Source organism: Hippocampus guttulatus, chromosome 22, assembly GCF_054856545.1.
Source record: "Hippocampus guttulatus isolate MCC_2025c chromosome 22, RoL_Hgut_1.0, whole genome shotgun sequence".
Taxonomy (NCBI): Eukaryota; Metazoa; Chordata; class Actinopteri; order Syngnathiformes; family Syngnathidae; genus Hippocampus; species Hippocampus guttulatus.
In genome coordinates this window covers 2,541,135-2,568,839 of record NC_141282.1, presented here as the reverse complement: position 1 = coordinate 2,568,839, position 27,705 = coordinate 2,541,135, and the positions used below count along the sequence as shown (strand labels likewise).

Here is a 27,705-nt window from a genome sequence, read left to right as displayed (position 1 = left end):
ATCGGAACACCTCCAGGGCGAATGATGAGGACGCTGCATCGACACCTAACTATCGATCTACACAAATTCGGTTGAAGTCCCTCTTAGCCAATGGGATGCCGGATGATGCTTGGTAGTAGCCAATGGCAGAGCAGCTATAAGTATGTTGCGTTCAGGAAACTCGGAGCGGCGACTGGCGAGCCAGACTGTATTTTTACCTTTCGTATCTTGAAATTTCCTTCGTAACAAGAGGCAATAGTTTCCTGTTGAGACGTTTCGTAACTTGAACATTTCGTATATAGAGATGTTCTTAAGTAGAGGTACCACTATTCATGAAATACAACACAATAAGACATTGACAGGGTTATATCGGGGGTTGTATCTGTAAGTAAGAGTCCTGTAAGAATACACAATGTAGTCAATACTCGGTGGCATGACAAGAAGAAACACAGTTGAGCCGGTCATTTTATATTAATAATACTAATACATTTTATTTATAAGCGCCTTTCAAGACACCAAAGGACACTTTACAATAACAAAAAACACAAAACAATACAATATTATGACCAAAGTTCAACAAAAGCTGCGTCATTTCGTCTGCCAAAAGTAATGGAGGGTCTCCGCCAAGCCAAGAGTAAATTGACGCCCGTGGGTGTTAGGAATTGGAAGCCCCCCCCCCCCCCTTTAAGGATCAGTGATTAATCTTCACCACCTCCAAAAAAAAACAACATTAGATGGCTCTAAGATCATGAAAATAACTGGATCAGCCTCTGCTCTGCTCGCGCTGGGTCTCGCCAAAGGTTTGCTAGGCGAGCTCCATTTCACAAATGGCTGCGTTAGTCACAGTGATGAAGTCTTCCTTTGCCGGGGCTCATCCAAATTCTATTCCAGCCCGCCTTGGGAGATAAGGTGGCTTTGATTTTTCTCTGCGATCAACTCCGGAACTGTATTCGGAGGGTGGACTTGAACGCTTGAATGCAAATATTTGACATTTTTCCTTTCCTTATGCATCTTAAGGGTTTTTAAAAAAAAAATGTATTTTTATGATTTAGCTTCTTTGGACTCGTGTTTTACGTCCTCTATTGGAATAGTTTGCTTTGGTTTCATCGGTATCACGGCAGTTCCTGTTAGCGGACGTCAATAAAGTTACAGTATTTCTGTGAACATTTTGATTTCGAGCTTTGGCGTTACATAAGTGTGATATATCACATTGGCTCATGTGAGCTTCTCTGCGTTCCCGCCGATCGAGTAAGCAGTGCAAAATTGAAAAGTTTGATCCGCCCTTCAACTGCTGATCTGCTTACACTCACAGAAGCTCTTTTATTCATGCTTTGGCGAGGCAGATGAAAAGACATCTGATCGTATTCAACAGTACAAAGTGTTTCAACGTCGGGCTTCTGCGTTTGTTTGTATTTTTAATTTTTTTTTTTTGGGGGGGGCGGCGTCTCTGCAGAGATCAGAAATGGCAACCTGAAAAGCATCCTGGGCCTCTTCTTCATCCTTTCCCGCTACAAACAGCAGCAGCAGCAACAGCAGCAGTACTACCAGTCGCTGGTGGAGCTCAGCCAGCAGACCGGCAGCAGCAGCAGCAGCAGCAGCGCATCTGCCAGCAAGTCGCAAGAGATGCAGTCCAGGTACACTTTGCAAAGCCAATACTGTAAACTCGTTGCACTTCTTTCCGTTGCTCCAGTTGACGTCGTTTTAAGTGCTTCCCGCTGCGTCGCGAGCACCTGAAAGAAATACTGTACGTGGATTATTGCGGGATATTTGGCAAATCTGGCCGAAAGGGGGGTTTTCAAAGCTGAATTTTTCGATCTTCCTCCGAATGATCTGATCAATACATTGCAATATGCCCCAAATCATATTCACACAGAAAAAATCAATTTCCTAGAATATGAACTGGAAAGTACTGTAGTTTAACCTCCTTGAAAATAGCCATTGCGAGACTGGATTGAGTTACCGTTAGATATAATTTCATAATGCTTCCATCTGTTTCCAGTCTTTTTGTTTTGTTTTTTTGTTTATCCTAAAATCACACGAAAGCTCTTTCTCTTCATGATGCTTCCCAGACTTTGTGTAGAATCCACCTCAGGGTTCGTTGCAATATAAACGGATTGGCGTAATAGAAAGTCAGACACCTCGCAATGATCCCGGTCAGGCAGCTAAGCAGTGTCAAGCAACCAAAGAAACGCGAGCTGTGACCCGGCGTGTCAATAGACCGCTTTTAGAGATGCATTTAAAGGCCCGACATGCCACGCATGAGCTACATTCCCATGCCATCAGATCCCGTTTACCGCGCCGCGCCTCCGCTCGGCCCTGACATGAATGACTGAGAGCGGCATTCGAAACACGAGTGCTTTCGGCGGGAGTGGATCCGTGTTTTGGGTCGGGATATGTGTGCTTTGGCGGACGTGAGTCGGGGCGCAGCTGCCTGACTGTCCCAACCTCCCGCTCGCACCCTGACAACAGGTGGAGAATGCTTTTTGCGCAAGAAGTAAAGCCCCGCCTGCACTTAGTTTTATTTCGTTTTGATTGAAGGAAGGCCTAAAGCACCGTGTCAAAGTCGAGGCCTGGGGGCCAAATCTGGCCCGCCATTTCATTTTATGTGGCCCATGAATGCTCGCTAAAGTCTGAACCAAAATTTCAAATTGTCACATGTAATCCACAATAAAAGTCTTGATTTCTGATTTTAAAACTACAGGTACTGTATTTTCCGCACTGTAAGGCGCTTCGGAGTACAAGGCGCACTTTCAATGAATGGCCTATTTTAAAATGGTTTTCATATATAAGACGCACAAAATTATGAGGCCCATAGAATAGATTATATAATACAATTATGGCTGCGGTTGCGTTATGTATCCACTAGATGGAGCTACGCTAAAGTGAATACAATACCATACAATACAGCTTGATTGATAGAGCGCTTTCACAACCGCTGTAGGTGCAACAAATACTTTGGGTATTTTAGGGAGCAGGGGTTATAGTGCCACCCGTTGAGTCGGCATGCATTAAAAATACGTGACTTGAGACTTCCGCTTGGCTCAGTACTTCTTTGTAATAATGACTACTAATACTAAAGCACAGTATCTACACGACATTATAGAATGTAGTGTACATCTGGCATGATAACGATGAATACATTGCGATAACAATCTTTTTGTTTGAGTTTTATTGCCAAAGGCTCCCCCCCGCCCCCCCCCCCCCCATCCGATTCGAAACGGCAAAATGTAATTACGGCAAATCACTCGATAGCCCTCTAATGAATTTCCTTTAAAACGATGATGAATCCCGGCGAGCGTCAGCGGGCCGTGCACATTTAGCGCTTGCTAAAGATATACGAGAGATGTGAAAGGATTTTCAATGATCAAATTATGTGCGACCCGTACATACTTGCTCTCAGGCGTTCGGTATGCCGCACATCCGCAGTTGGGCTTTCTATAGACAGCACCTGCTGGCTCTCGCTGAGTGTCTCTAGGGCAAGGGGATGGCTCGCGTGGGCTCATACACGTCCAAACGGGGAACTCCCCCATTCAGACGCGGCACGACGGTCCGGAGCCACAAGCCACACTCTAGTTCGAAACAACAAAAAAAAAAATCTAGCATTTGAACCCAACATGTCCCCAGGTGGTCAAGTTGACCCCCCGGTCTCGCGGTCCTCTCGGCTGCCCACCGCCGTGTCTCGCGACAGGAAGAGCCGCTCGCCCTACGGGGAAGCCAACGGCCAGGACAAGCGCGACTCTTCTCCTCGGTACACTTCGAATCGTGCGGTCGGTTGAGTCCGAGTAGCTTGAGGAATTCGATTGATCCAACGGCGAAATGAGGATTTAATTCTTGGAGTCATGTACCGGTAAAGGATATTGATCCGCTTCTTTTGTGTGTTGTGTGGTAGCGCGACCAGTTATTTTAGGAGTATTGGGGCATATTCGGTTTTTTTTTTTAATCCATTCGCGACTTAGTCATTTTGTTTTGAATCTAGCCTGTCTGCTTTGCAATTTCCATTGAATTTTGCCACTTGCCTGGTTGTTTGGACTCCTATGCAGTTGACATCATTATTTTTAACTTAATTTGGAAGCGTTCATAATTCCTTCCACCTTGAAAGCATTTTTTTTTTTTAACTGGTTCTACAATCCACTTCCTGAACCTTGGATTTGAAAATCGCAACATTTATACGGGAGATAAAAAAAAAAGAGCCCTTCCTAACTTAGCTCGTCGTGGCCGGCATGTGGAGTCAATCGTCCATTTGACCTCCTGTCCCCAGATGTCGCATCATTTTGAAAGCTCTTAAATATTATTCGGGTGTGGTCGTCGTGTAGACTGCTCTTTGAGTCTGATGGCAACAAGGGGTCCTTATTGTGAGTCTTGGTTGAGGTCCCACTTCCACCAATCAACAGTGTGGTAGTTATTTAATGAGGCGTCCTCCCTGATCATCTCGACATATTCCGCGCTCAGCTCGGAAGCTCATTTGAACAAAAAAAATAAAAAATAAAAAAACACTCCCCACAGCCCATCTTTAAAATCCGCAAGGTCAATTGGGAAAGGCGTAGACTGGCCGCGCACTTTATCACAAGGTCATTGAAAGTGGAGGTTAATTGCTCTACCTCGAGTGATCCCTGAGTATACTTGTGCACGATAATGAGAAGAGGGCCATTCGTTTTGGATTGAATTGCAATTTTGCACAGCGGGCCCCCAAAAGATTCGTCACGTCGAATGTGACCCATCGTCTCACGCCAAAAGGACAATCGGACCATTTTCAACGGTCGAGAGCGAAAAAGGATAATTGTCCGTGTCCTATTGTCGGCGTTGCCGGTCCCAGTTTCCACGTCAAGACACTAACTTAGATGATGCGGGGGGGGGGGGGGGGGGGGGGGCAATGCGAGGACTGCAGTTTGTCATTGGAGCGGCCAAGTGCTTTTAATTCACTTAAGCCCGTCAGTGCCAAACCAACAACCCGCAAAACACAAAACAGGCAAAGCGTCGTCCCACGTTGCCAGAGCAGGAGGACATTTTAATGCATTGATGCTGAGGCTACTTCCTCTTTTCCTCCGGCTCTGGACACTGTACGATATTGGACATTTTCACTCTTGGATCCGCCCCCCCCCCCCCCCATTTCAGTACACGTGATTGTTCCAAACAGAAGCTTGTTTTGCACGCAGGATCAGAAAAAAAAAGTACCGACAGTGGAGTCAATGTAAAACAAGTATAGACCGTTTAAGAAATCGACAGTTGAGGAATCAAAACAGCGACGCGTAGACTAATTTGATGAATTTTGTCGCCTATTTTATTGCCTTTTTCAGCATTCGTCGGTATTCGTTTCCCCCCTTCGTGCGTGGATTTTTATTTATGAATAAACACTAAAATATCCCTTAAAATTAACGACGCAGTTTGTTTCTGAAGGCACAAAGGAACAGAAGGACGCCAGATAGTGTTTCAAACGCGATGTGATGTTTTCGTCTGCGTTGTTTTGTAACTTGTCACTTTGCAAAACTAGTACGCTTGATCCCCCATTTGTGTTTTTTTGTGAAAGCTATCTTACAAATCTTACAGATCTCTATTTTCGCCGCCCCCCCCCCCAAAAAGTCCCCTGAACAGTTTCATGTGTACAAGGGCAGAAAAAAAAAAAAGCACTTAAATGGTTTGCGAGTCATCCAGTCAACACAGGACATTACGCACGTTTGCATTTACTCACAGAACTTCAACGAGAGCCTCGCCACCTGGCTGTCACATTGTACGTAGGACGATGAAAGCGGCCGTTTTCTGTTCATAAAGTGGCCCCTAACGTTAACTTTACGGTTTCCTATCAAGCGTGAATGGCGGCCAGCGCTGGTTCCCATCGATGTGAGTGACTCAGCCTGAGCGTCAAGGTCTTAAAGTGACGTCACTGCAGCCGCGGCAATTTCCGTCACCTATTTATTTTATGTGATTCGAGCTTTTTTTTTTTTTTTCTGTGTTCAAAAGCTGCTACCGCCAAAATGAATTGTAAACGTCCCCGAACGTGTTACTGGATTGATCACGCGCATGTGGTCCCAACATGACTAAAGATCAACGGCATGCGCCTTGACATGCGACATGATCTGCGTCCTCTTCCTCCCACCCTTGCTATCGGTTTTCCTTTCTTCCTCAGCCTGAACGCCGCCTCTGTGTCGCATTATTGAATTAAGACTTGGATTAAAAAAAACGGGCACATTCCTAGTTAAACTCAGTTAACACGACTTTGTTTTTTTCTTCCTCAGTCTCACAGCACGATATGCAAGTCCTCCGGGCCATACTGGAATAGGGTCGCCACAGAAGAAAAACACAAGGTAAATATGACATAAGATAATTTATAGCAAGGGTGTCAAACTCATTTTTGTCGCGGGCCACATTGTAGTTCCAGTTTGACTTGGGGGGCCGTTATGAATTTTGGGAAACCATATAAATGTTGAATCCCCTCCGCATATTACATCCACAGCGCACAACAAATTGATGAATAATTAGTTTTCAAATCAAAAGTAAAAAATAAAGACTGTTATTGTGGATTACATATGACAATTTTAAATTTTAATTCACACTTTAGCAAGCATCATGGAAGTTGACATGCGTGATTTGCTTTGGCGGGCCGCATAAAATGATGTGGCGGGCCAGATCTGGCCCCCGGGCCTTGACTTTGATACCTGTGGTTTGTAGTTTATTGAATTTGGTGGGGTTCACACATACCAATTTTGAACATCTGAAATTTAAAACGTGAGACGGCGCCACTTGAGGTGCCTCTGATTCAGCCCCAAATAAAGTTCAGCTGTTCTATCGGTCTTGTATCCAGTATCTGGGTAAAGTTGGATGCATACAACTTTATTTTAGCCATTTTCGGCATCAATGGAGCCATCCACAATTTGCCAGGAACTACCTTTTGTGAACAGTGGACGATCCATTTGGCTCACTGGCGGCCTCGGACTTTTGCACGGCGTTGTACATGCGAACCCAATATGACAACAATAACGCCGCCGCATCAGCTCCAGCCTGATGGGCGCTAATCTCCCAGCGTGGCCTAAACCCGCCGCGGCCGCGCTGCCTCGCAGAGATAGCACCGCGTTTGCCGCACGGAGTCGAACACGCCGCGTTGTCGTGAAGCCGCGTTTATCAGTGTGAGTACCACATAAAATGACTGACGGATAAAGTGGAATGACCATTGCCGACCCAAACAAAACCCTTTTTTTTCATGTCCAAAGTGTGGACCAGAACTTTTTGAATGTCACAGGCTTCCATAAGATGACCTTTCAAACAAAGCGCACTGTCCAGAATTTGCGGCATGTTTCTTCACTCTCCCGAGCCACATCTCGCCGATATATTCATCCAACATGAATTTTCTGAAGATGAAAGAATCTCATGATAAAAGGAACTGCCTCCGATTTCCATCTAAATTGCCGCAATCTCCGGCTCGTTTTCCCTCTTTCGTTCTTTAGCTCCCATTTTCTCTCGTCTGGGTTTTTCCGCCATCTACCTACCCATAGTTTTGTTTTGCCCCCTCTCGTTCATTATCTCTCTGTATTTTCTTTCTTTGGGTTGATTGAGAGCTCCACGCTACTGTTATTATCATTGAAGTGTTGGCTTTGCCGACCCCGGGTGGTGACTTGCCCGTCTGCATCTGATTTGTTTGGATTGCGACTGCAGGGAAGACTCCAAAGCTTCAGCTCAGTATGATCTCTCGAGCATACCTGAATATTTCCAAAAATGCAAATTGAATACAGCGGAACATTTATATTCATCCTCATTGAATCTTAAATTGTTCTTGGAAAAAAAAAATGTAGCACTAGAAGATACTATTTCTTCTGAACTCATCCCCTCCCACCCCACCGCTGCAGGTTACCGGGACCCTCTCGAGTACCCGCTGCAGGCAGCGGGGCCTCCAGGAGTCCGGGCTCATCCAATCTGAACCGCCGCAGCCAGAGCTTCAACAGCATCGACAAGAGCAAACCGCTCCAATACGCCAGCGGCAACGACCGAGGTGAGGAAGTGATGCCGTTTGCCGTCCGCTCGAGTCGAAATGAAAATGGTCCACCCCAGGGCAGCCACTGGATGGCACCACTGACTCAGATGAGTTGATGGAGAAGCCCAGTCACCCCCCCCCCCCCACCCCCTCCCACCGCCTGTAACTCCTCTCTGCTGAATCATCCCAAGGTTATTATTCTGTGTGAGACCAAACTAATTCCGCGACGTGTCGGAGTTGACACACTTTCAGCGACAAAATCGAAGACGCGCCTCGATGAAGAACAACCCTCACAGTTGGAGCCCCACGGTTGCTGGAAAGTCATTTTTCTTTACCTTTAAGCAGATTAATAGTGACTCGGGCTCCTGCGTGAATCATTATAAACACTCCCGCCAAAAGGTGCAATCCTCAAACCTATTTGTGAAGTCCGTGTTCAGACCACTTAAAAAGCCGTTTTGAAAAGATAAGGCAGCTCATGTTTGTCGCAGGGGGGGATAAAACGCTGCTTTGCCCTTAACTCATTCAGTACCAGCCGATTCTAGACCAAGTCTGAAAAGACGTTTAAAAACGTCTTTGGGAGAGAATGAGTTAAGGGAAGGAAAAATCAGTCGGTGGGAAATGTCAGCACTTCCTATAGGTTCCATCGGGCAAAATAAGACGTAGATGAGAGCAAAAAGGAAGGCATAAAACACCGGACCAACAGTTATCTATAAATGTGACCTTTACATTGACATTGGGATTCAGATAACCGACATTCATGCGAATCATTTCACACTCTTGCACAAAACAGCCACCATCGCGTGCGTGCGCCGTCGTCACCTCTGCACAGCTGGCCGGCAACAGCGCGAATCGGGCGCGAATGTCAAATTGTCGCTTTGATAAAGTTGCGGGAATTTTTGTCCGACACACGCAACCTCCGCTGGCACGGATTTTCGGGAGAGGGAGGGGCGGATGAGAAGCCACGACGCCATCTGTTCCACGCCGGGGTAGCGCCTCAACTGCTCGGCCAAGAAAAGGGGCCAGTCTTTAAATGAAAGTCATGCTGTGAGTCGAGCTCTGAGCTTTTGGAGAAGCACAACAAGAAATGCGCCGTTCGCGTTGCCGTGCAAATGGCTGATTAATTTAGGCATCAAAGGGCACGTGGTTCTGTGAAGCGTATGAACGGATTAATTTAAAGCTGGCGATTTCTCTGCTTTACGTTGTGAGTATTCGGATCCAGGGGATGCACTTAAAGCTGACTTTGTCGAACTATTTGCATGTATTTTCTTAAGCTGATGGAACAAGGCACTGTCAGGTAAAAAGTCGTGAACACAGTATGCGTGGGGGGCGAGGCCAAATAAAAATAAGAGTTGAAGATGGGAACAAAAAATTCCTCCCAAAGCCAAACAACTTTTTCATCTTTGGGTCAACCTCCACTTGATGAAGTGACATTTCATTCCTTGGCCATGCTGTAAAAAAAAAAAAGAAAAGAGGAAAGTCTGTTGCCATGGTAACAGCACAGTCACTGCACGACCGTGTAAAGTGGCGGCGATTTGATAGGGCCCCGGCGGGGTGACAGAAGACGGAAAGAAACATAATGTGCTTAGTAAGGCTGGACATTATGGCTGAAAAACGATTTCATAATACGATTTCATAATAAAGTATGAAATCAATCTTATAGTTATATTTCATATCAGTTTCTTTTACCTTTTTCACCCTTTCATGCACCCTGTAACCTGATAACATGGTATGCTGTCCACTGTAGTGAGCGCTTTCCCTGAAAAGGTTTAAACACACACACACACACACACACACACACGCACACGCACACACACGTACGCACACAAAAAAACAACTATTCGCTGTTTTTGTGTACATTGTAATGATGCGACTCCTCTAGCAGTGCTTTGTAAATGCTTATATTAGCTGAAGACGCTACCCCATAGCAGGCTCGTTGATAGCTACGCGCTAGTGTTGATACAACATAAGTGTAGTGAACTAATTATTCTCTTGCGGCGCGTACATTAGGGCTACTTTCTCCTTTTCGCAGGCTCATATCGCCTCCGTCTATTTATATTTTACTTTCCCGATTTTGACTTGAGAGCCATGTCGAGGCTAACGCTGGCGCTAGCACATCAAAGACAGCGAACTTCTGTACCATTGACCGGTCATTTATTTGAGCAAAATTGCGCCAGGCTCTCGTTCCGCGTGAGTATGCGGTACGGACGGATTTCTTCATTGTTGGTTGAGCTACTTCTTCTTCGTTGGTTTTGGATTTGGAAGCGTGTTTGACTGTGTTAGCGTAGCTTGTCACGTGTAAGCCTGTTAACGTGCCTCGGTACCCACCAAGCCAAGCCGAACCGTCCCCCCGCGCCCTCCCCCTTCCCCCCAACTGCCTGAAGGAGCCGTATAATGCGAGGGTGAGGAGGCGGACTCGTTGCACCGCACCTCACCCTTCTCGCTCTGCTGACTGACAGGCACACAAGACACTCGGTGAAATGGCGTGCAACTTGGCGCCGTCAACTTTGCAACTTTTACGTTACTTACATATGGAGCGAATTGTCTTCCGTCCTCGATAACGGCAATATTATAAATGACTGCCAAATGTAATTAAATTCTATCCGTGCAAAAACTTCCAGAAAGGTAGATAAGAATCAAGAACGCAATCTTTGGATCAGAGGCACCTTCATAGACCAAAGCTTCACGTAATTGCTTGCAAAAAGTCAGTTCATTTTTTTTCAGTCGATCCTATCGATGGTTGTCATAGTGTGACTGCGTTTTAAAATAGTTCTTGTTCAGCGGTGGATTTTGTTGTTGCTGTTGTCATGGATACATGGTTGCGTCTCACAAGCGATGTTATCCCCTGCGAATATTCTTTGGCAGGCTTCGATATGGAGCAAGGGGTAGAGCACTTGATCCTTTAAGGCATCGCTGCAATGAAAAGTCTCCCTCCAAAGTTTACAAAGTATTCCGCTAGCAGGGACCTTTTTTTTTTTTTTTTACCATAACGAGCATTTCCAAAGTTGCACGGATCTGTGCGAAAACCCCAAAGGAGAAGCGCTCCATGTAACGCTGACTTGTGAAAATGTGCCCGTCTGACAAATTCAAGACTGAAAATTTTTCAGAGAACTTGAATAGTCAAACTTGTGCTCGTCCTCCGTGGATTGGAGTGTTTCTTGAATCTGACTTTTCCCACCAAATTAAATCCCCGACGGACGATAGAATCCAGATTGTTTTATGTATGCATGTCATTCCTGAACAACCCCTAACAAGTACTTTTTTGTCTACTTCCAGAGGCAATCAGGGGCATCCCTGTAGCTGGCGGCATGAACGGAAGTGGACTAGGTGGGACTGTTCCCACCAACCTAAGTGGGCAGCAGCTGGCCTCTGCCATCCCCTCCTCCGCCGCCAGCAAGTCCTGGCGGAGCAAGTCCATGAACCTCAAGCACAGCGCCACTTCCTCCATGTTGGCCAGCTCCGCGAACGCAGCGTCCCTGACCCCGTCACTGCAGACCCAAGAAGGCATCCATCCGCACGGCACCGACGGCGCCAAAGTCGGCGGTGCGCCCCACAGGTCCATGCTGGACAAGTTCCGGATGATTAACCCTCGTTCGGCTTCTCGGGTGTCGCCGTCCATGGCTGAGATGGCTCTTCAGGAAGAGGACGACATGTCGGAGTACGGCGAAGATGCACTTACCCCCACGGGCTCGGTATGCAGCAGCGGCGGTAGCAGCGCTACGGCCAAACAGATCCCCTCCAAGACCGCTGCGTCCTCCCTGAGTGCCACAAGCAAGACCCCGTCTTCCTCCTCCTATTCCAAGGCTTCCGCAAACGCCAGCAGGTCCACGTCCAAAGACAAGGAGGACAAAAGCAAGTCTGCGAGCAAGCAAGTCTGCGTCCCATCCAAAGAGGAGCGAGACCCGTTTGCCGACTCGGCAAAGAAGTCGTCCAAAATCGCCAGCCTTGTGCCCAAGGGAACAAAACAAGCAAAGCAATCCGGCGGCGGGTCATCCTCGGGTTCCAGTGGAATCCCCAAACCAGGACTTAAAACTCCCTCCACAAGCGTGACAAAACCCCAGGGTCAGTCCCAAAGCCAGACGGGCCTAAACAGCAGTGCCAACCTGCGCGGAGGAGAGGCGGAGAGAACCAAGCTCGTAAAAGGTGGACAAGGCGGGAGTTTCTACACGCAGAGATCCATTGGGGGTCCAGAGGGCAAACGAAGCAGCATGACCTCCTCCACCAGCACGTCGGCCCTGTCGGCATCCAGCGGGGTCCTGGCAGGGGGCGGGGGAGCGCTTGGAGGGAATGGAGTCGTTCAACTCCCGCAGCAGCAACAGCACAACCACCCCAACACGGCAACCGTGGCGCCCTTCATGTACAGGTAAGACCACCTCGCGTATGGTAGACCTCAAATTGGACAGATACCGTCATACTTTGGTTTTCGTCCATAATCCGTTCCAGAAGGCTGTTCGAAAACCGATTTGTTTGAAAACCGAAAGCACGAAAACCGAGGCATAAAACACTCGAAAATTTTGGTCGAAAACCGATATGGTCGAGAACAGAGACGTTCGAAAACCGAGGTTTGACTGTACTTAACTCCTTCACTCCCAAAGACGTTTTTAAACGTCTTTTCAGACTTGGTCCAGAATTGGCTGGTACTCAATGAGTTAAATAAAATCGATTTCCCGCATCTCTTCCATCCACCGCCGTATTTTGACGCATGTCGAAACCTCCTCAGACACGCAAGAAAGCGTGTCAATCCGCCCCAGCCGAGCCGATTCTCCGCGACGACCGGAGGGCGGGGGGGGGGGGGGGGGGGGGGGGGGGGGGGGGAAGAAACCGGAGGAGCTGCCAAAAGTCTCTCGGCTGCCTTTTTTGTTCTGAGAGAGAGAAAGCGAATTTGCAATCCCATTAAACACGGCTTAATCCCTCACCCCTTCTCCCACGTCTGTCTACCTCCTCCATCGCGCGCAGTCAGCTCTGCCAAAAAGGCGGCCGAGCACAACTTCAACCGCAATCTTATGGGAAGCTCCGACTTGCTGCGGCTATTCCTCCTGAGCAGATAAGCGGCTGACTAACTGTGTGTTCTTTTGAATGGACTCTCACATATCTCCATATTGAACTACAGTTATTATTTCGTCATTTTGGAGGACTACTTTTTTTTTATTTTTTACCCTGAAGCCCGATTCTAAAGTCGCATTACTGTTCCAATTTTTGGCCGCTCTGGTCACTTCAGCAGGAATGAGTTGGCATCCAATTATGCAATGGATTATGCAATGAAGGACTTGTGGCTGGGTATCCATGTGACGTGACATTCAGCTTTGAGAACATTACCTTGAAAATATTCGCCTCTCCTGTTCTCCGCCTGCGTGCAACGATATTTGCGCTCCAGCATGCACTTCTACTCTTGCGTAATATCGCTCCTGCAGATTATCGGACGACTACCTTGAAGCCTTGTTCGGGCTTTGTGCGGAAAAAAAATATTAAATATATTCAAGGGCTTTGAAGCAAAAATCATTTGACCACCGACAGTGTCCAAATTTACTGCGTGGAGGGAAATAATGTTTGCTGTGTGTCACATGTTTCTTTTTTCCTAAGGTTGCGGTTTTCAAACACCCAAATATTGGGAATGTTCAATTCTGAGGAAAATGGTTGACTGATAGTTAAACGTGCAGGGATGATCATTTTCAGGTGCATAAATGAAGCGATGGCACATTTCAACTAATCCTCACCTGTGCTGACTTGCGTGAACTTAATACTGTTGTCGTATCAGCCCCGCTTTTCTTCGCGGTCTTGCAGCCATCATCCACGCGCAAGATCGGTCACTTGCGGCATGAAATGCGCACGCCGCCTGCCGTGTTGCAATTTACCTCCATTTTCAGTCCAAATTGAGCAATTTGGTCCCCTTTGACTGTGTTTTTGAAATCCTTCGCAGTTGCCGGCCCGTGTGTACGTTTGATTCATTTCCCCACCCACACGGAATAAAATAATCTGCAGGCTCATTGAAATTGACCAAATCCTTTTTTTTTTTTTTTTTTGGCCCTTTTATTTCATCGTTTCTACGTTGACTAATTCAGTCATTCAAATCGGAATCACTTTTAACTCATTCAGTAGCAGCCAATTCTGGACCAAGTCTGAAATGACGTTTAAAAACGTCTTTGGGAGTGAATGAGTGAACATTCAGTCAAACGTTATCGACCTTTCACGATTAAAAAAATATATATATATTATCGTGGTTGCGCATATCAGTGACAACTAATACCTCTGAATGCACCGAGGTAGGCGAAACCTGATTTCACACGTGAAAAACGTTGCTCGGTTTGGGTTGGCGGGTTTTATCTGCACCTCCGCAGGTTGCTACTTTTCCTCGCTCTGTGCTCGCGTGCGTCCATTTTGTCAAGTCAGTTTGTGTGCGCGCTTGCGTGCGCGGCTGTTATCACCGAGCGCACCGGACCGCCATCCTTGTTACTGCCATTGAACTCTTGATTGTACATCGGCACACACACACACACACACATACAGCGCCATGTGTTTCATCCGAGATGTCCCCTTCTTACCTTTTGAGGTGGCCATCTGTTGCGACCGGAGAAGCTCTTTTATCGGTTTGCCAACACAGACACACGGCATGACGAAGATGCAGTTTGCAGGAGCCCTTCTTCTCATTGTTTTCATCAACCTTAAAAGTTCAAAAAATGCCTTTTGCTGTTCGACATGAAGAATGTGGTTTGGGCGAATCCAGACGCGCTAAATGTTGAACAAAAACAGATTTATCAATGTCCAACAGTGGTCCTAACGATATTTCGCGCAGCGGACTGGTTTTACAAATCAGACCAGAAAAAGCTACTTCCGTCGCCGCCATGACCAAAGTACCATTTGTATGAATATTTTAGGAGCTAGCAGTGATCTGAATAGCTAAAGCTTATGAAGCTAACCGCTATTCCCAACCACAACCAGCTTTAATTTTAATTTTTTGAATTAATTAATTTATTTTATACGCCTTATCTATACCTTTGTTGGCCGGACATTCTGTTAAAGTCCAGTGACAGCCTTTGTGTAAATTAGGCGATTGGATGACGACATGCCAAAACACATGATTAGCAACTACTGTAGTTGACTTCAAGAAGTAGTAAAGTTGGCAAACAAAAAAAAATAATAAATCAGCAGCGGTCTAGATAAAGGTCTGTATGTGTCGGCCACGTTCTACGATGTGGATACAGCACAGATGAAATGACTTTCCTCTCAACCACAGGAGAGAGAGGAGCCGCTGCGGGTGCCCGCGCCGCCATCAGTAAGGCCTACAACACTGATTAAATCAAGCTAGTATGTCATCCCAGATAATTTAGCATGGCGGCGTTCCCTCTGAAGTTAAAGCCATTTTTTGGTCAACCCAAGGCTTTTTTTTTTTTTATAAGACCAATTTTTAGTTTTTCTTCAAACATGCTTTTGAACGAATTCCTGTCCATCGAAAATCGAATCCAATGCTCCATTGATCATGTCTAGCGAAACAAAACAATTTCAAAGACTTCTTCACTTCTTTGATTTTCTCCTCTCTAGTCTTTTTTCTTTTTTGTTGTTTTTATTTTTCTTTTGTCACAGCTTGGTATGATTTATTTTGTGCTCCCGCAGGACGTTCTCAGAGAATGATTGCACCATGGTGGCCCCGGCCGACCCCTGCCTCAGCCCCACCAAGGGGGAGTTGGTCTACAGCAAGACAGCCAAACAGTGCCTGGAGGAGATATCAGGTACGGGTCACACACACACACACACACACACACACACACACACACACACACACACACACACACACACACACACACACATGCTGGTCTTATCTCCATGTGTGCAGGGTCAATAGGCCTCCATGCGTTTCCACTTTCAATGATCTGTTATAATCATCGAGAGTGCCCTTATGCTGTTCTATTGGATTTGTTTCCCCGTACCACCGATTGTTGCGCCCATATTTTTCTGTTCAGGTGTGTTTACCTTCGATTAAACCTGTTCGATTGCAAAATCGATTAGCTGTCCTTTTGAGTAGGCGGGGTTTAAGTCCGTGTCGCGGCATTAAATTAAGACACATTTGCGGGGACTCGCAGGAGGGAGACTGATGCGACTCCTGCATCAAATATGTGTTTGGGAGGTGTCTTTTTATTTCTTTTGGCGGGTGGGTGGGAGTCATCCTCCCTCCCGCGCGCATGTTGTGTCGCGAAGGGAAAAGGTCAACGCTGACATTCGGACACGGGGAGCATCTGTGGCTCTTTGTTTACCCCCCCCCCCCCCCCCCCCCCCGCGGCTGCCGTTATTTCTGACAATCCACAGGCGGGCGTCGCACAAAGCCGTCGTCCTATGAGACATGCGGAGCAAACACATCTTCATTTGCGGTCTCATCATATGAAAAGAGTGGCCCTTGTGTTATTTTCCGCTTGGAAAAAAAACATGACAGATGATCAAAACGTGGCCAAATGACTCAATCCCTTGCCATGAGTTGTTGTTGTTTTATTTTTTTCAATCTGACACTGTAGTGTTTTCAGATTCAAAGTTTCGACGAACAGTTCAATGAGTTTCAATGTAGACATCTGAAACAACCCGAACTGCGTGTGAAACGAGCTCCGAGTTAAACTGGACTAGTTTTTCCCAGACTCTCGCTTGCGTTTGCGGTTTTTCCCAGCCTTTTCATTTCAAGGGTAAAATTAGACTGTAACTTGTGATCGGAGCCCATTCACAAGCGTTTGTTTGTTTGTTGTCACATGGCCCGTCGCCTGTTTGCGTCATTTCATTTGCTTCGATTGTGGGGGGGGGGACCAAGGCAGGCACATAGTTCAGATTGGCAAAATCCGTCGATCGTAAATGTAGATTTTAACTTGAGGAACAGAATCTAATAAAAATGTACATTAGGCGCATACCTATGCGTTGTTGGCCGTCGGACATAGTGTATTAAAAAAACACAATTGCTCCCTGTGAAATGTCCTTGAGGGACACTGTATCGTGACTTGCACATATTTTATGGGTCCGGCTGTCCTTTCAGCTATTCCAAGTTTGACTTGTTCAATATGTGCAGAGGGGGGTGGGGGGGGGGGGGTTCATAAAGCTCGCACTGATTGATGAGTAATATGTCGGTTCTGCGGTCTCATTGTTGATCAGAGATAAGCCGCCGGGCTCGCCGCTAAGCGCCTCCAGATAGCATTTAATTAAGTTTGGCAGTCAGCAAGGGAGCGCTGAGCTTACAGGTGCGCTATCCAAACAACTCGAGATGGAGGGGACGGCGCGGGCGGAAGGATGGTTTGAGTGAGGAAAAGATACGGGGCGGCTGGCGGGGAGAAAAGTGAGCGAAGGCGAGAGGGAAGGATGATAGGATGCTGAACAGTGAGCCGAGAGAGCGAGTGAGAGAGAGAGAGAGAGAGAGAGCCGTGCGAGTCCTCTGCTGGCGGTGGCTCCGCCAGCCGCTCGCTTTCCATCGCGAGGGGAGACGGACCCTCGCGGCGTCAGAGCGGGGAGGCGGGAGAGGCAGAGCGGCGAGGTGGTAATTAGAGGAGGAGGAGGAGGAGGGGGTGGGGGCGAGATACGAGTGAATGAAAAAAAAAAGTCTGTCGTTGAATAAGGGAGGAGGATAAAGAGCGTGCAAGCTCGAGGAGGATGCGAGAAAGGCGAAGGGAGATGTCGCGACTGGCTCAGTCACACCCCTGGTGGAGGACCGGAGGCGGGGAAGCATGAGGACCAGAGCGCAAGCAAACCAAGTAGTTCAAATCGTAATTGGTGGATGGACTGGGCTGGCACCGCGATGGAGCGGGATTCTACCTGTCGACCTGAAGGGGAGGGCTTTCGCTTTCGCGCCAGGACCACCGTTTGGGAGGCGTGGGACCCATGCCTCGACCTCCCGCGTCCTTTGATTCAGTCCCTTATGCAGTCAAGCCGGGATGAACTCACTTTGACCCGTTGAGTCAAAGCAAGCAAAGAGGTAAGCTGGCAAATCGAGGGAGGGGGGTTCTGTGAGAAGACATGAAGAGAGGGGCCGAGTTCTCGGTGTATCAGGGAGGCAGCCCGGCTCATCGGCCTCCCCAGCCCGTTCCGGACAACCTCAACCTGCGGCTCAAGCAGCGCTCGCTCACCAACCTGACGCTGCAGGGCGACGGCGAGCGCCGGTTTTACGGCCCGGAGCCGGACAAGCTTCCGTCTCGCTTCCCGCAACGTCAGAGCTCGTCGGTGTACCCGTCGTCTTCATCGCAGCGGGCAGGGGGCAGCCTCCAAGGCAGCCCCAGGAAAGAGGCGCTCACGAGAAGCTGCGGCCCCCGAGCTCGATCCCTGTCTCTCTCCCTCACCAAGATGCTCTCCCAGTCGGAGCACTCGCTCATTCCCGTTCCTTGGCGGCGCACCGCCGCGGGCGGAAGGCTGCAGCGAGCCTCCTACGGCGGCCACCCGCGGACCGAGCCCTCTCACAAGCCCGAACGGCAGGCGGACGCGGCCGAAGAAGGGAGCCGCGGGCGTTCGGACGAGGGCCAGGCGGGAGGCGCTGGCGGCGGGAAGCGAGGAAGCGGGGGGAACGAGGGCGGCTATTGGGCAGAGGAGGAAGTTTCGGGGGGAGGGCCTCGCGAGGGGACGGCTCAGCTGGATAAAGAAGTGATCCTCACCATGCTGGGCGACCTGGAGCAGGTGCTGCACACTCAGCCACGCCCACGTAAGTTGGCACAGCGGCCGCATGGATTCCTCAACCGCGACTCACAATTACCATGACAACGCCGTCATGGTCTGTTAGCGGAATACGTGCTTGATTCCTTCCTGCTACATGGCGGAAAGTGCAATTATCCACCTGTTGCTGCTCATACAAATCGCGTGATAGTTTTGTGTTCGACACAACCGGCCCAAATTTCACGCCCTCAATTTGTGAGTAGATTCTCATCGGGTGTACATAGACCACTTTTTGGGTCATGTTTGGTGATGGGCGGTCTGGTGGTCCAGTGATTAGCGCGCCGACCTCGCAGTGCAGAGGTACCGGGTTCAATTCCAGCTCCGGCCTCCCTGTGTGGAGTTTGCATATTCTCCGTGGGTTTTCTCCGGGTACTCCGGATTCCTCCCACTTTCCATTCCAAAACATGCAGGGCAGCCTGATTGAACACTCCAAATTGTCCCTCGGTGTGAGTGTGAGCGCGGATGGTCGTCTGTGTATGCCCTGCGATTGGCTTTCAACCGGTTCTGGGTGCCCCCGCCTACTGCCCAAAGACGGCTGGGTTGGGCTCCAGCACGCCCCGCGACCCTTGTTCGGATAAGCGGATCGGAAAATGGATGAATGAATGTTTGGTGATGGCTCGTCCTCCTTAAAAGTTGGGCAACACCGGACTTGATGTCGCTCAGCGGGTACTTTGTGCTCTTTCTGCATGGGTGTTACTGCAGGTGCACTTTTGAGCATTTGGTGTCCAGATCTATAAATGTGTACAATGTTTGCCTGCAGGGTCGAGCTCAGCTTTATTTTACAATGCGAACACACACACACACACACACACGCACACACACACACACACACACACACACACACACACACACACACACACACACATCAATCTATAAATGCAATGAATGTCAAATGAGGGCTGTAGGGGCACGTCTCAATGTTGCAAGTGTCCATTCCGGATGGAGCCCGCAGAGACGGATTTCCTCGTATCGTATTTTATCTTTCACGGTAAACTCAATGCGTGTCTTTAACACAACGAAAAAAAACAATACAAGGCACATTTTCCAGTGGCGTTTGGCTAGCATGGCTGATGTAAATCATTACGGCGTTCCGTACAATCGAGCTTTTCCTTTTTTGGTTGTGGTTCGGCTGATGTGTGGGCGCGCGTGGCAGCACTTCGACCTCACTTAACGTGCCGTCCGTTTGCTCCGGCCGGTCAAAACATGACCTCAATTATACCCCGGCTAGCCCTTAGCTCCTCTGAGGTCATCGACAAGGACGGTGCAGTAAAATTGAGGGCAGGTGTCAACATATATATATATATATATATATATATATATATATATATATATATATAGATATAGATATATAGATCATCATTGGGCACGGGCGTGTTTGCTTTTTGTAATCATGCCCCTGCGTTCAATTTTTTTGCTTATTTCCTTTGCCGGCGAATTCCGTTGCGCCCCGTCGATATCGGGAACGTTCGGCTTTCCGCAAAAGTGCTGCGCCAGTGCCACCGAGGGCCCGCCCGTTCGTTCATCATACTCAGGTCAACTGATTCCGACATCGCGCGATCGCCACGCAACCCTCGCCAAAAATAAGGGAGATTGCTGTCAGCGCGCGAGATTACTTTCATACCGGCTAGCGCGTCGGAGTCGTTCGTTTCTGCAACGTTGAGGGGGGGAAAAAAAACCACCAGAAGAATTCGCGTGTGGATTCCTATTCGGGATGTGATCAATCACAGAAGTCGCCTTTGCGATTGTTTTCCAAGTGCCCTAAGTCGACTCTGGAATGCATTTTTTTTTTTGGATGAATCTATCCTGAGCCTGGTGTTTCTTCTCAACGCGGCACATAAACACCACAATTGTTTTCCCTTGCTTACTGGCACTCGCTGCGAGGAAAGCGAGCGGAACGTTAAATCTCGTTCTTTGCTCTGCCTCTCCGGATTCGTTTTGATGTCAGGATGTCGGCTCGGAGACTCAACACGGCTTCTTCCCCGTTTGACATCAGCCGGCCCATCCGGAGCTCGTTTATTTTCCCACAAAGTATTTCACGTGCTAATTATTACAGTCGCCGCGGTGCCGGCGTGCAGATCGCTTGATGAGGGAGGATTAATCGAAGCCGACAAGAAGATGCTCGTAAAAGCCTGCGGCTTTTAAGCTCCAAGTTGAGTCTGTTGACCGAAATGGGGCGGTGGGTAGCATTAAAACAGGATTGTTTCGTCGCAATGAGTCGAAAAGGTTATGGTAGAGCATGGTGAGAAGGCACGTCATCTGAAATAATGTGTCGAGGCTTCATACCAAAAAAAGGCTGCAGCCGTTATGACTTCCGATGACCATTTATCACCCCCCCCCCCCCCCCCCCCACCGCCCTCTCCCAAATGGGACACACTATGACAAGTGATGAAAAACTGCATGTCGGAATGTCTTTTCTCTCGGGGCGGAAGAGAGTATGTGTGTCGACTAAATGGAACGTGTCCGCAGGAGAGGACCCGGAGACGAGACGAATGAGGACGGTCAAGAACATTGCTGACCTGCGGCAGAACCTGGAAGAGACCATGTCCAGTCTACGGGGCACGCAGATCAGCCACAGGTAAGCGGAGAGAGATGCTCGATGGAAATGACCATTTGCATTTGTGTCACTCTGTGTCATGTGACCAACCGAGCAGCCATCGTCACGAACGACAGGTTATGTAAGAAGACCTGTTTTTGCAAAATAGTTTGCCCAACTCGGAGCCTTTCTGTTCTTTTCGCCACCTGCTACCGAGGTTGTTTGTCGATCTATTTCGACTTTTTTTTTTCTGGCACGCTGCGTAACTATTAGCGTTTGCCAAGATTGCAAGCATCCGAGCCTGCGGACTCCTACCTGGCCTGTGCAACCAAATCTCACCCGTGCACCGGTACAGAAATAAATCTGCTGCTTTATTAAACTCATTCAGTCCCAGCCAATTCTGGACCAAGTCTGAAAAGACGTGTAAAAACGTCTTTGGGAGTGAGTGAGTTAAATACGTTTTACTGACATGTGATCGTTCTGTTGGAGTTTCCTTGAGCGTAGCTCCATCTAGTGGATGCATTGTAGATTGCGTCTTATAATGCGGTGCGCCCAATGTATGAAAAAAAGATTACAAAATTGGCCATTCATTGGCCTCATAATCCAGTGCGCCTTTTAGTGTGGAAAATACGGTAATGATGCTCCCCTTATTCCGATCCCCCGTCCGCCTTGTCCATATTTCCTGGGTTTAATCAGGTGGCACCCTTCACCCGCAAAACATCCCTTCATTCGCGCCCCACACCGACGGACCGTCTCGGCAGACTTGTTGCTGCAGCTCAGACATCACGACGATCGCTACCGTCTCTGCACTTCTCCCTCAGTCTATTATTTTAGCTGTTTTCGGCCCACTTACCAAAGGAAGATGAGGCCGACAAGCCGTGACAGATGGGCTTTCTGCGAACGTGTGTGTGTGCGACGGTGTGTTTGTTTTCGATTTCTCATTTCTCCCCCTTGAAGGCTTCCCAGCCGGCCGTGATCAATACGTTGTTTTCACCGCAGATGCGGCTTTTGGGTGGTCTCGTCGGCAAAAAATCACACATCCTGTGCAGAAGCTACATTTACATGAGCCGCCATATACTGACCGTGGGCCTTGTTGCTGCCTCAAAAATGATCCGAAATAGGCCCGCTTAATGGGAAAAAAAATGTAATGCATGTTTTAATAGTGGGAATGTGATAAGTGCCTCGGGCAATGCCTGCCAATTGAGTCCATGACAAAAGGCTGCCCAGAGCAAGCTAATCTCCCTCCTGGATACGCAATGGCTGTAATCACCGCAAAGTAATTAATCAATGTCACGCTTGCACGGACATGACAGTCCCGCTCATCGCTCTCTGTCACCATTTTGGGACTCTCCCGCCATACCTGTAATGTCCTCAAGGCCATTTGATGGACCTGCCGGGTGCGTCGTCTCGTATGGATTTTTAATCCCAATGTAACCACAAACAAAGCTTTTTCCAGATTGAAATAAAACAAAATCTGCGCTTCTGCTCCTGCGTTCATTACGTTGTGCGCCAATAATGAGGTGGCCACCTTCCCGATGCATCATTCATGATGCGACGCAAGCATTTGCCACAGTTCATTTCCATTCGCAATGCGTTTTCGGATACATCTCAACGGAAATGGTGATTTTGTGTACCGGCCGCAGTCACATCAACAGCATCCAGACGTGTTTTTTTTTTTTGTCCCCTCAGACACTCGCCATTGATCCAAGCACGCAATTAATTTTCGCAACCCCCCCCCGAGAAAGACGCGCTCGCATTGATTGACGTAAGGCGAAAGGAACGTCGGTGTTTGAAGAAATGTCACGATCTTCAAGGGCACAGCTCTCCCTTGTATTCGTATCTCTTCTACATCTGGGGATTTCGCGATGATCAGATGACGCTCAATACCCTCCGCGGGCGCTTTGTTTGTGTTTTTGGCACAACAGATAACAAGAACAAAAAGCTAAAGCTAAATTATTCACTGTTGTCGGAAGCCGTCTTTTAAGTTGTCAAATAGGACTGAATATGAAAGGCCAAATATTCAGGGCAAGGGTTGGGGGTGGGGGTTGTTATTTGTCAAGGATCAGGTTGGACATATTTTTTCATTGCCCCTGTGTTTGACCGGTTACCAGCCAAGGCTAAAAAAGTGTGTTGGGATAGATTGTCAGACATCCCCTAATGAGGACAAGCCTTTTCGAACATGGCTGGATGTTTTTAGAGATTCGTTCACATTTGCAGTAAGCACCCGGTGTAGACTTTGAAATCCGGCATACATCGACCAGACCCACCTGAGAAGCAGCAGTCGTTTAAGTAGCTATTAAAATGCACCAAGGGGTGCCGAGAGCTGATTTCTATTTAAGATCCGGTATCGATGTCTGCAACTCGATTGTTATTCTATGTTCTAATGAGCTTGCATTCGGTAGGTTTGACGTTCCAAGCCGTTCTCAGGAGCTGTCCTCTACTTTCCAGCCGTATCCTCAGCATCCGCACGCGTAACGTCTCCGTCTATTTGTCAGGCCTTCTATCCATTGCATTTTCATTGTGATACAGTTTCACATATTTTTTTGGGGCGGGGCACTGTAGCACGGCATTGCGTGTGTGTATGTTGACATCAGTAGCCGTTGATCGAGATTTGATGGGATCGCCGCCCTTCTCATGTTGTCACTCATCAAACACGCACGGGCCAATTATTCGTCTTTAGTTGAATCTTAAGAGTGTCAGGTGCGCCAAATATTTTGCCACCAAACTTCTTATTGGCATGACAGACAGTATTGTTAAACGTAGTACAGGCAAACATAGTATGACTACGTACCGTATATTCTCATACAGGATACACAACAGTGCAATATGTCAGAGCAACTATCCATCCATTTTCTAATCGGCGCTTTGAACAACGTGGCGCTCAACCGCTAAATTCACACGAGCGAGTTGTGTAAAAAAAGACCGTCGACTTGATACGTGTCCAGAGCTGTAAACGTACCCAGAAGTCAACTCGGATAGTCGAAATTGGCATTGGTTGACACCCTCTCGCAATGCTCCCCCATCAGAGTGAAAATGCAGTGCCCTTTCTTTCCAGCAGAGGGCTGTAGCGTGGTTCCGCCGCGTGCTTTAATATCCTTGCCCGGGGTTCAGAGCCGCAATAAACACGCACCGTCACTGTCTCCAACTAATTTCATTGACTTCATTTTGCTCGCAAAGCTGGAACCACGTTTTTTTTTTTCTGTGCTGCCGGCGAGCACGACGTAGGAGCATTACGATATTGAGTCTGTGACAATTAGCGGATTAATCACGATGGCGGCTTTTGTGTAATTATCACTGGAGGATAGGCTCATTTTTACAGTTATTAAGTCATTCTTTTATGTTTTCTGGGTTCGTGGGGGAGCCGGCGCCTATCACGGATATCAACAAGAGCCGTAATATTCAAACCGAACTGGCATTTTATTTTATTTTAGTTTATTTTGACTGTAGGAGGAAGCCAGAGTACCCGGAGAGAACGAATGCCAGGCAAGGAAAATATGACCTTAAGGATCAGAGTTGCCTAACAACACACTTTGTATGGCCAAGAATTGAATCCCTCCCTAATCGTGAGGCGTTTTGCCGAGATTTCCACAACTGTGACATTTGTCTCATGGGAGATTTGGCATTTTTCTCGTCCTCCCACTTTTCGAGTTAGCACGCTGGAAGAAGCGGCGCTTTCGGAAAGGTCACGCAAGCGCACACACGTGAGGTGCAGTCAAAGCGAAACAGCATGCTGTCGAAAAAGGGGCGCGCTCACGCTTGCGGACATCTTTTCACCTGGGAGTTGTCACCTTCACACTGGAGTGCGCTTGATATCACGCGGCTTCATCGTCTTGAAAGCGTAATTTCGGTCAGTGTGAGGTAGAGGTTTGGCTGATGTGACCTTAAAAATGGATTTGTTTACCATTTCAGGCGCTGTCCATTATTATTATTATTTTTTTTTGTAAGTGAGAATCTGTTTCCGTCCGTCTTTGCAGCACACTGGAGACCACCTTCGACACAACCGTGACCACAGAAGTCAACGGGCGGAGTCTCCCCGCCCTCGCCACTCGCTCCTCCCCCATGGCCTGGCGCCTCGGCCAATCGCAAACCCCGCGTCTCCAGGCGGGCGAAGCCCCCTCCATGCCCGGCGGCTACCCCGCTCCCAGGGCCGGCGCGGCGGGCGGCGGCGCCGCCAATGCGGCCGGGCGCTACGGCAACCACCCTGACCCCTCCAGGTTTGTGTACAGCGCCCCCCTGAGGCGATCGGCAGGGGGGCGGGGGCCGGAGCAGGGTGAGAGGGGAGGAGGAGGAGGAGGAGGGCTGGAAGGAGGGAAGCAGATGGAAGTGGCGGGGTACATGAGTGATGGGGACGTCCTGGGAAAGAACGGACGGATGGATGAGATCACCAGCGGGTAGGCTGAATCGTGCTAACCATGCTAGCACATGCTAACTTTCACCTATTCATTTTTTTAGAACATTAAATGATGATAAAAAATATATATTGTCGTCATTGGGCAGAAGAAGCTTTTGCCCAAACTAGTTTGATTTATTTTTTTATTTTTTTTACAAATTGATCATTTTGGTCAGTCCAGTAAAATTTTGAAAATCACTTGAGACGCTTGTCAATTGAGTAACAATTTATGGCGATCACGCCAAGCTTGGATATCTAAGATGCATTATTAGTACGTTCGTAAAAGTTTGGAGGGGCGGGAATCGGCATTAAATTGCCGGATGATCGATTGTCATTTGATTGATGGAGTTATACACGCGTGGGATTTGAGACAAATTGTTTGAGCGCGTCATGACAGAAAGGTGATTTGCCATTTCATTAGCTCAATTAGCCCGTCGGCTAATCATTCCCATGTCCTATCAGGCGCGTCTGATTGCTATCGGCGCTCAAATCCCAACCCACATATGCTAATTGTAAACATACATTCAAAAAAAAAAGAAGACAGGGTCTGTGTTCGCTCTCTCTTTCTCATCAGTGAAGTTACATTGAGGGAAGGGGAAAAAACGAAGGAAAAAAATAAAACAAGTCTGACTTCTCTTCCCGCAGATATCTCACAGACGGAGGTCTGCATTTGTATGCGCGCAACGCGGGCCGAGCAGCCGACGCGGCTTCTTCTCGAGAAATCTCGCACAGAGGAAGCAAAGAGATCCAAGGGGACGTTGACAGGTAAGGATCTGTCAATCGCAGCGGGCTGCTTGTTTTCTATCAACTACCTCCTATCGTCAGATTCATTAAGGCCATTTTTTTTTTCTTTTTGACAACTGCGTTTGCTTCTTCGACTCTTGAGAGTGCGTTCCTCATGAAAAAGAATCGGCTAATTTCCACTCGTCTCGTTGGAGTCTTTTATTTTTTTGTGGCATGCGAAACCAGAGTCGAAAGCTGAAGTGAACACGGACAAGGATGCCTTTTGTCATGTGACTTTCAGCAAGGTCACTTTTCTCTGTGTTTGGCAACCGAAAAGGCATTTTTGCGTCGCCGCTCCGCTTGTTTGCGTTCGCTTTAAAGCGCCGTCAAGGGCAAGGCCATCCACGATTGTGCTTGATGCAATGACGCGTGAGAAGTGCGGTGAGGAATCTTTCAGCGGGCTACTTTAGACCATTTTTTGTCAATGTTTTTTTGATTTATTTATTTTTTGACAGTGATGCTGTGTGAATAGCTAAGAACTGCATATTTTATTTTGATTTTATTTATTTATTTTTTTGGTATGCAGTTTCAAATTAGGTGGGAAAAAGAAATGTCATTTTTCTCCTTTCTAAAGTGCATCAGCATACTAATTAATTAATTAATTAATTGCTTGATTGATTAATTAGTTAATTACTATTAAATCGTGGGAATGTGCAAGAAGTTGACGCCCACCCAAAAAGGTTGCCTATAGATGCCACAAAAATGGTGGCGGAGCATTTTTTTTCCATGAGACAACACTGTGGTCTCAGTTCTTCCCATCAGTTCAACATAGTTGCATGGTGTCAGGATGCCACCAGAGGCCACCGTTGCAATATGTTTCTATATAGTACACAGCGATTAGGTGAGTTTTTCAGCAAATCATGAGTAGATTCAGCCCCCCCCCCCGCAAAAAAAATTCAAGACTAAGCAAACTTGCAAATGCCAAAAAGAACCCTTTTTGTTTGGTATCAGCTACCTTGAGTTTAAAGAGCCTATAGCTGAAATATGACAAAATCCAAATGTAAACAGTGACAAAATCCAAATGGAAGCAGTGTGAAATATACAGCGTGCAACTTAGTCACGGATTCATGTGTCCGTGTTTGCTCGCTAATCCAATTGTTTCACAGCTCAGCCCAGCCCACTGCTGCTGCTGCTGCTGGGCTACACGCTCGCCCTCGCACCATCCCGCCAATCACAACAACACAGCCAGTCACATCAGTCAGCCGGTCCCGTCCGTCAGTCAGTCAGTTAGTCGGGCCGGGGTCATATCTGCGAGCGGCCATGCGTCAAAACACGCGAGACCTGGCGGCAGGTTGAGAATAGCCAATGAACCCGCCCGCCGTCAGTTCGAGACTCATCGGGCCTGTCACGCTTGACACTCAAGCGTGGAGACAGATGGGCCCAGAATAAATATGAACCCCG

General features: G+C 47.9%; 1 protein-coding gene across 12 annotated transcripts in view; it reads left to right on the top strand.

Moving 5' to 3' along the window:
• nav3 (neuron navigator 3) overlaps positions 1–27,705 on the top strand; it is a 117,542-nt gene that overhangs the window by 60,534 nt on the left and 29,303 nt on the right. For 10 of the 12 annotated variants that reach the window (XM_086103719.1, XM_086103724.1, XM_086103723.1 and 7 more), the window contains exons 5-12: positions 1,433–1,613; positions 6,210–6,278; positions 7,815–7,957; positions 11,213–12,299; positions 15,545–15,660; positions 21,065–21,173; positions 25,106–25,522; positions 26,167–26,286. In XM_086103719.1, the coding sequence (XP_085959845.1) occupies positions 1,433–1,613; positions 6,210–6,278; positions 7,815–7,957; positions 11,213–12,299; positions 15,545–15,660; positions 21,065–21,173; positions 25,106–25,522; positions 26,167–26,286 (2,242 nt within the window). Of the gene's footprint in view, positions 1–1,432; positions 1,614–6,209; positions 6,279–7,814; positions 7,958–11,212; positions 12,300–15,544; positions 15,661–17,009; positions 18,588–21,064; positions 21,174–25,105; positions 25,523–26,166; positions 26,287–27,705 lie in introns of those variants that run through there. The other 2 variants (XM_086103720.1, XM_086103722.1) reach the window with 2 other exon arrangements.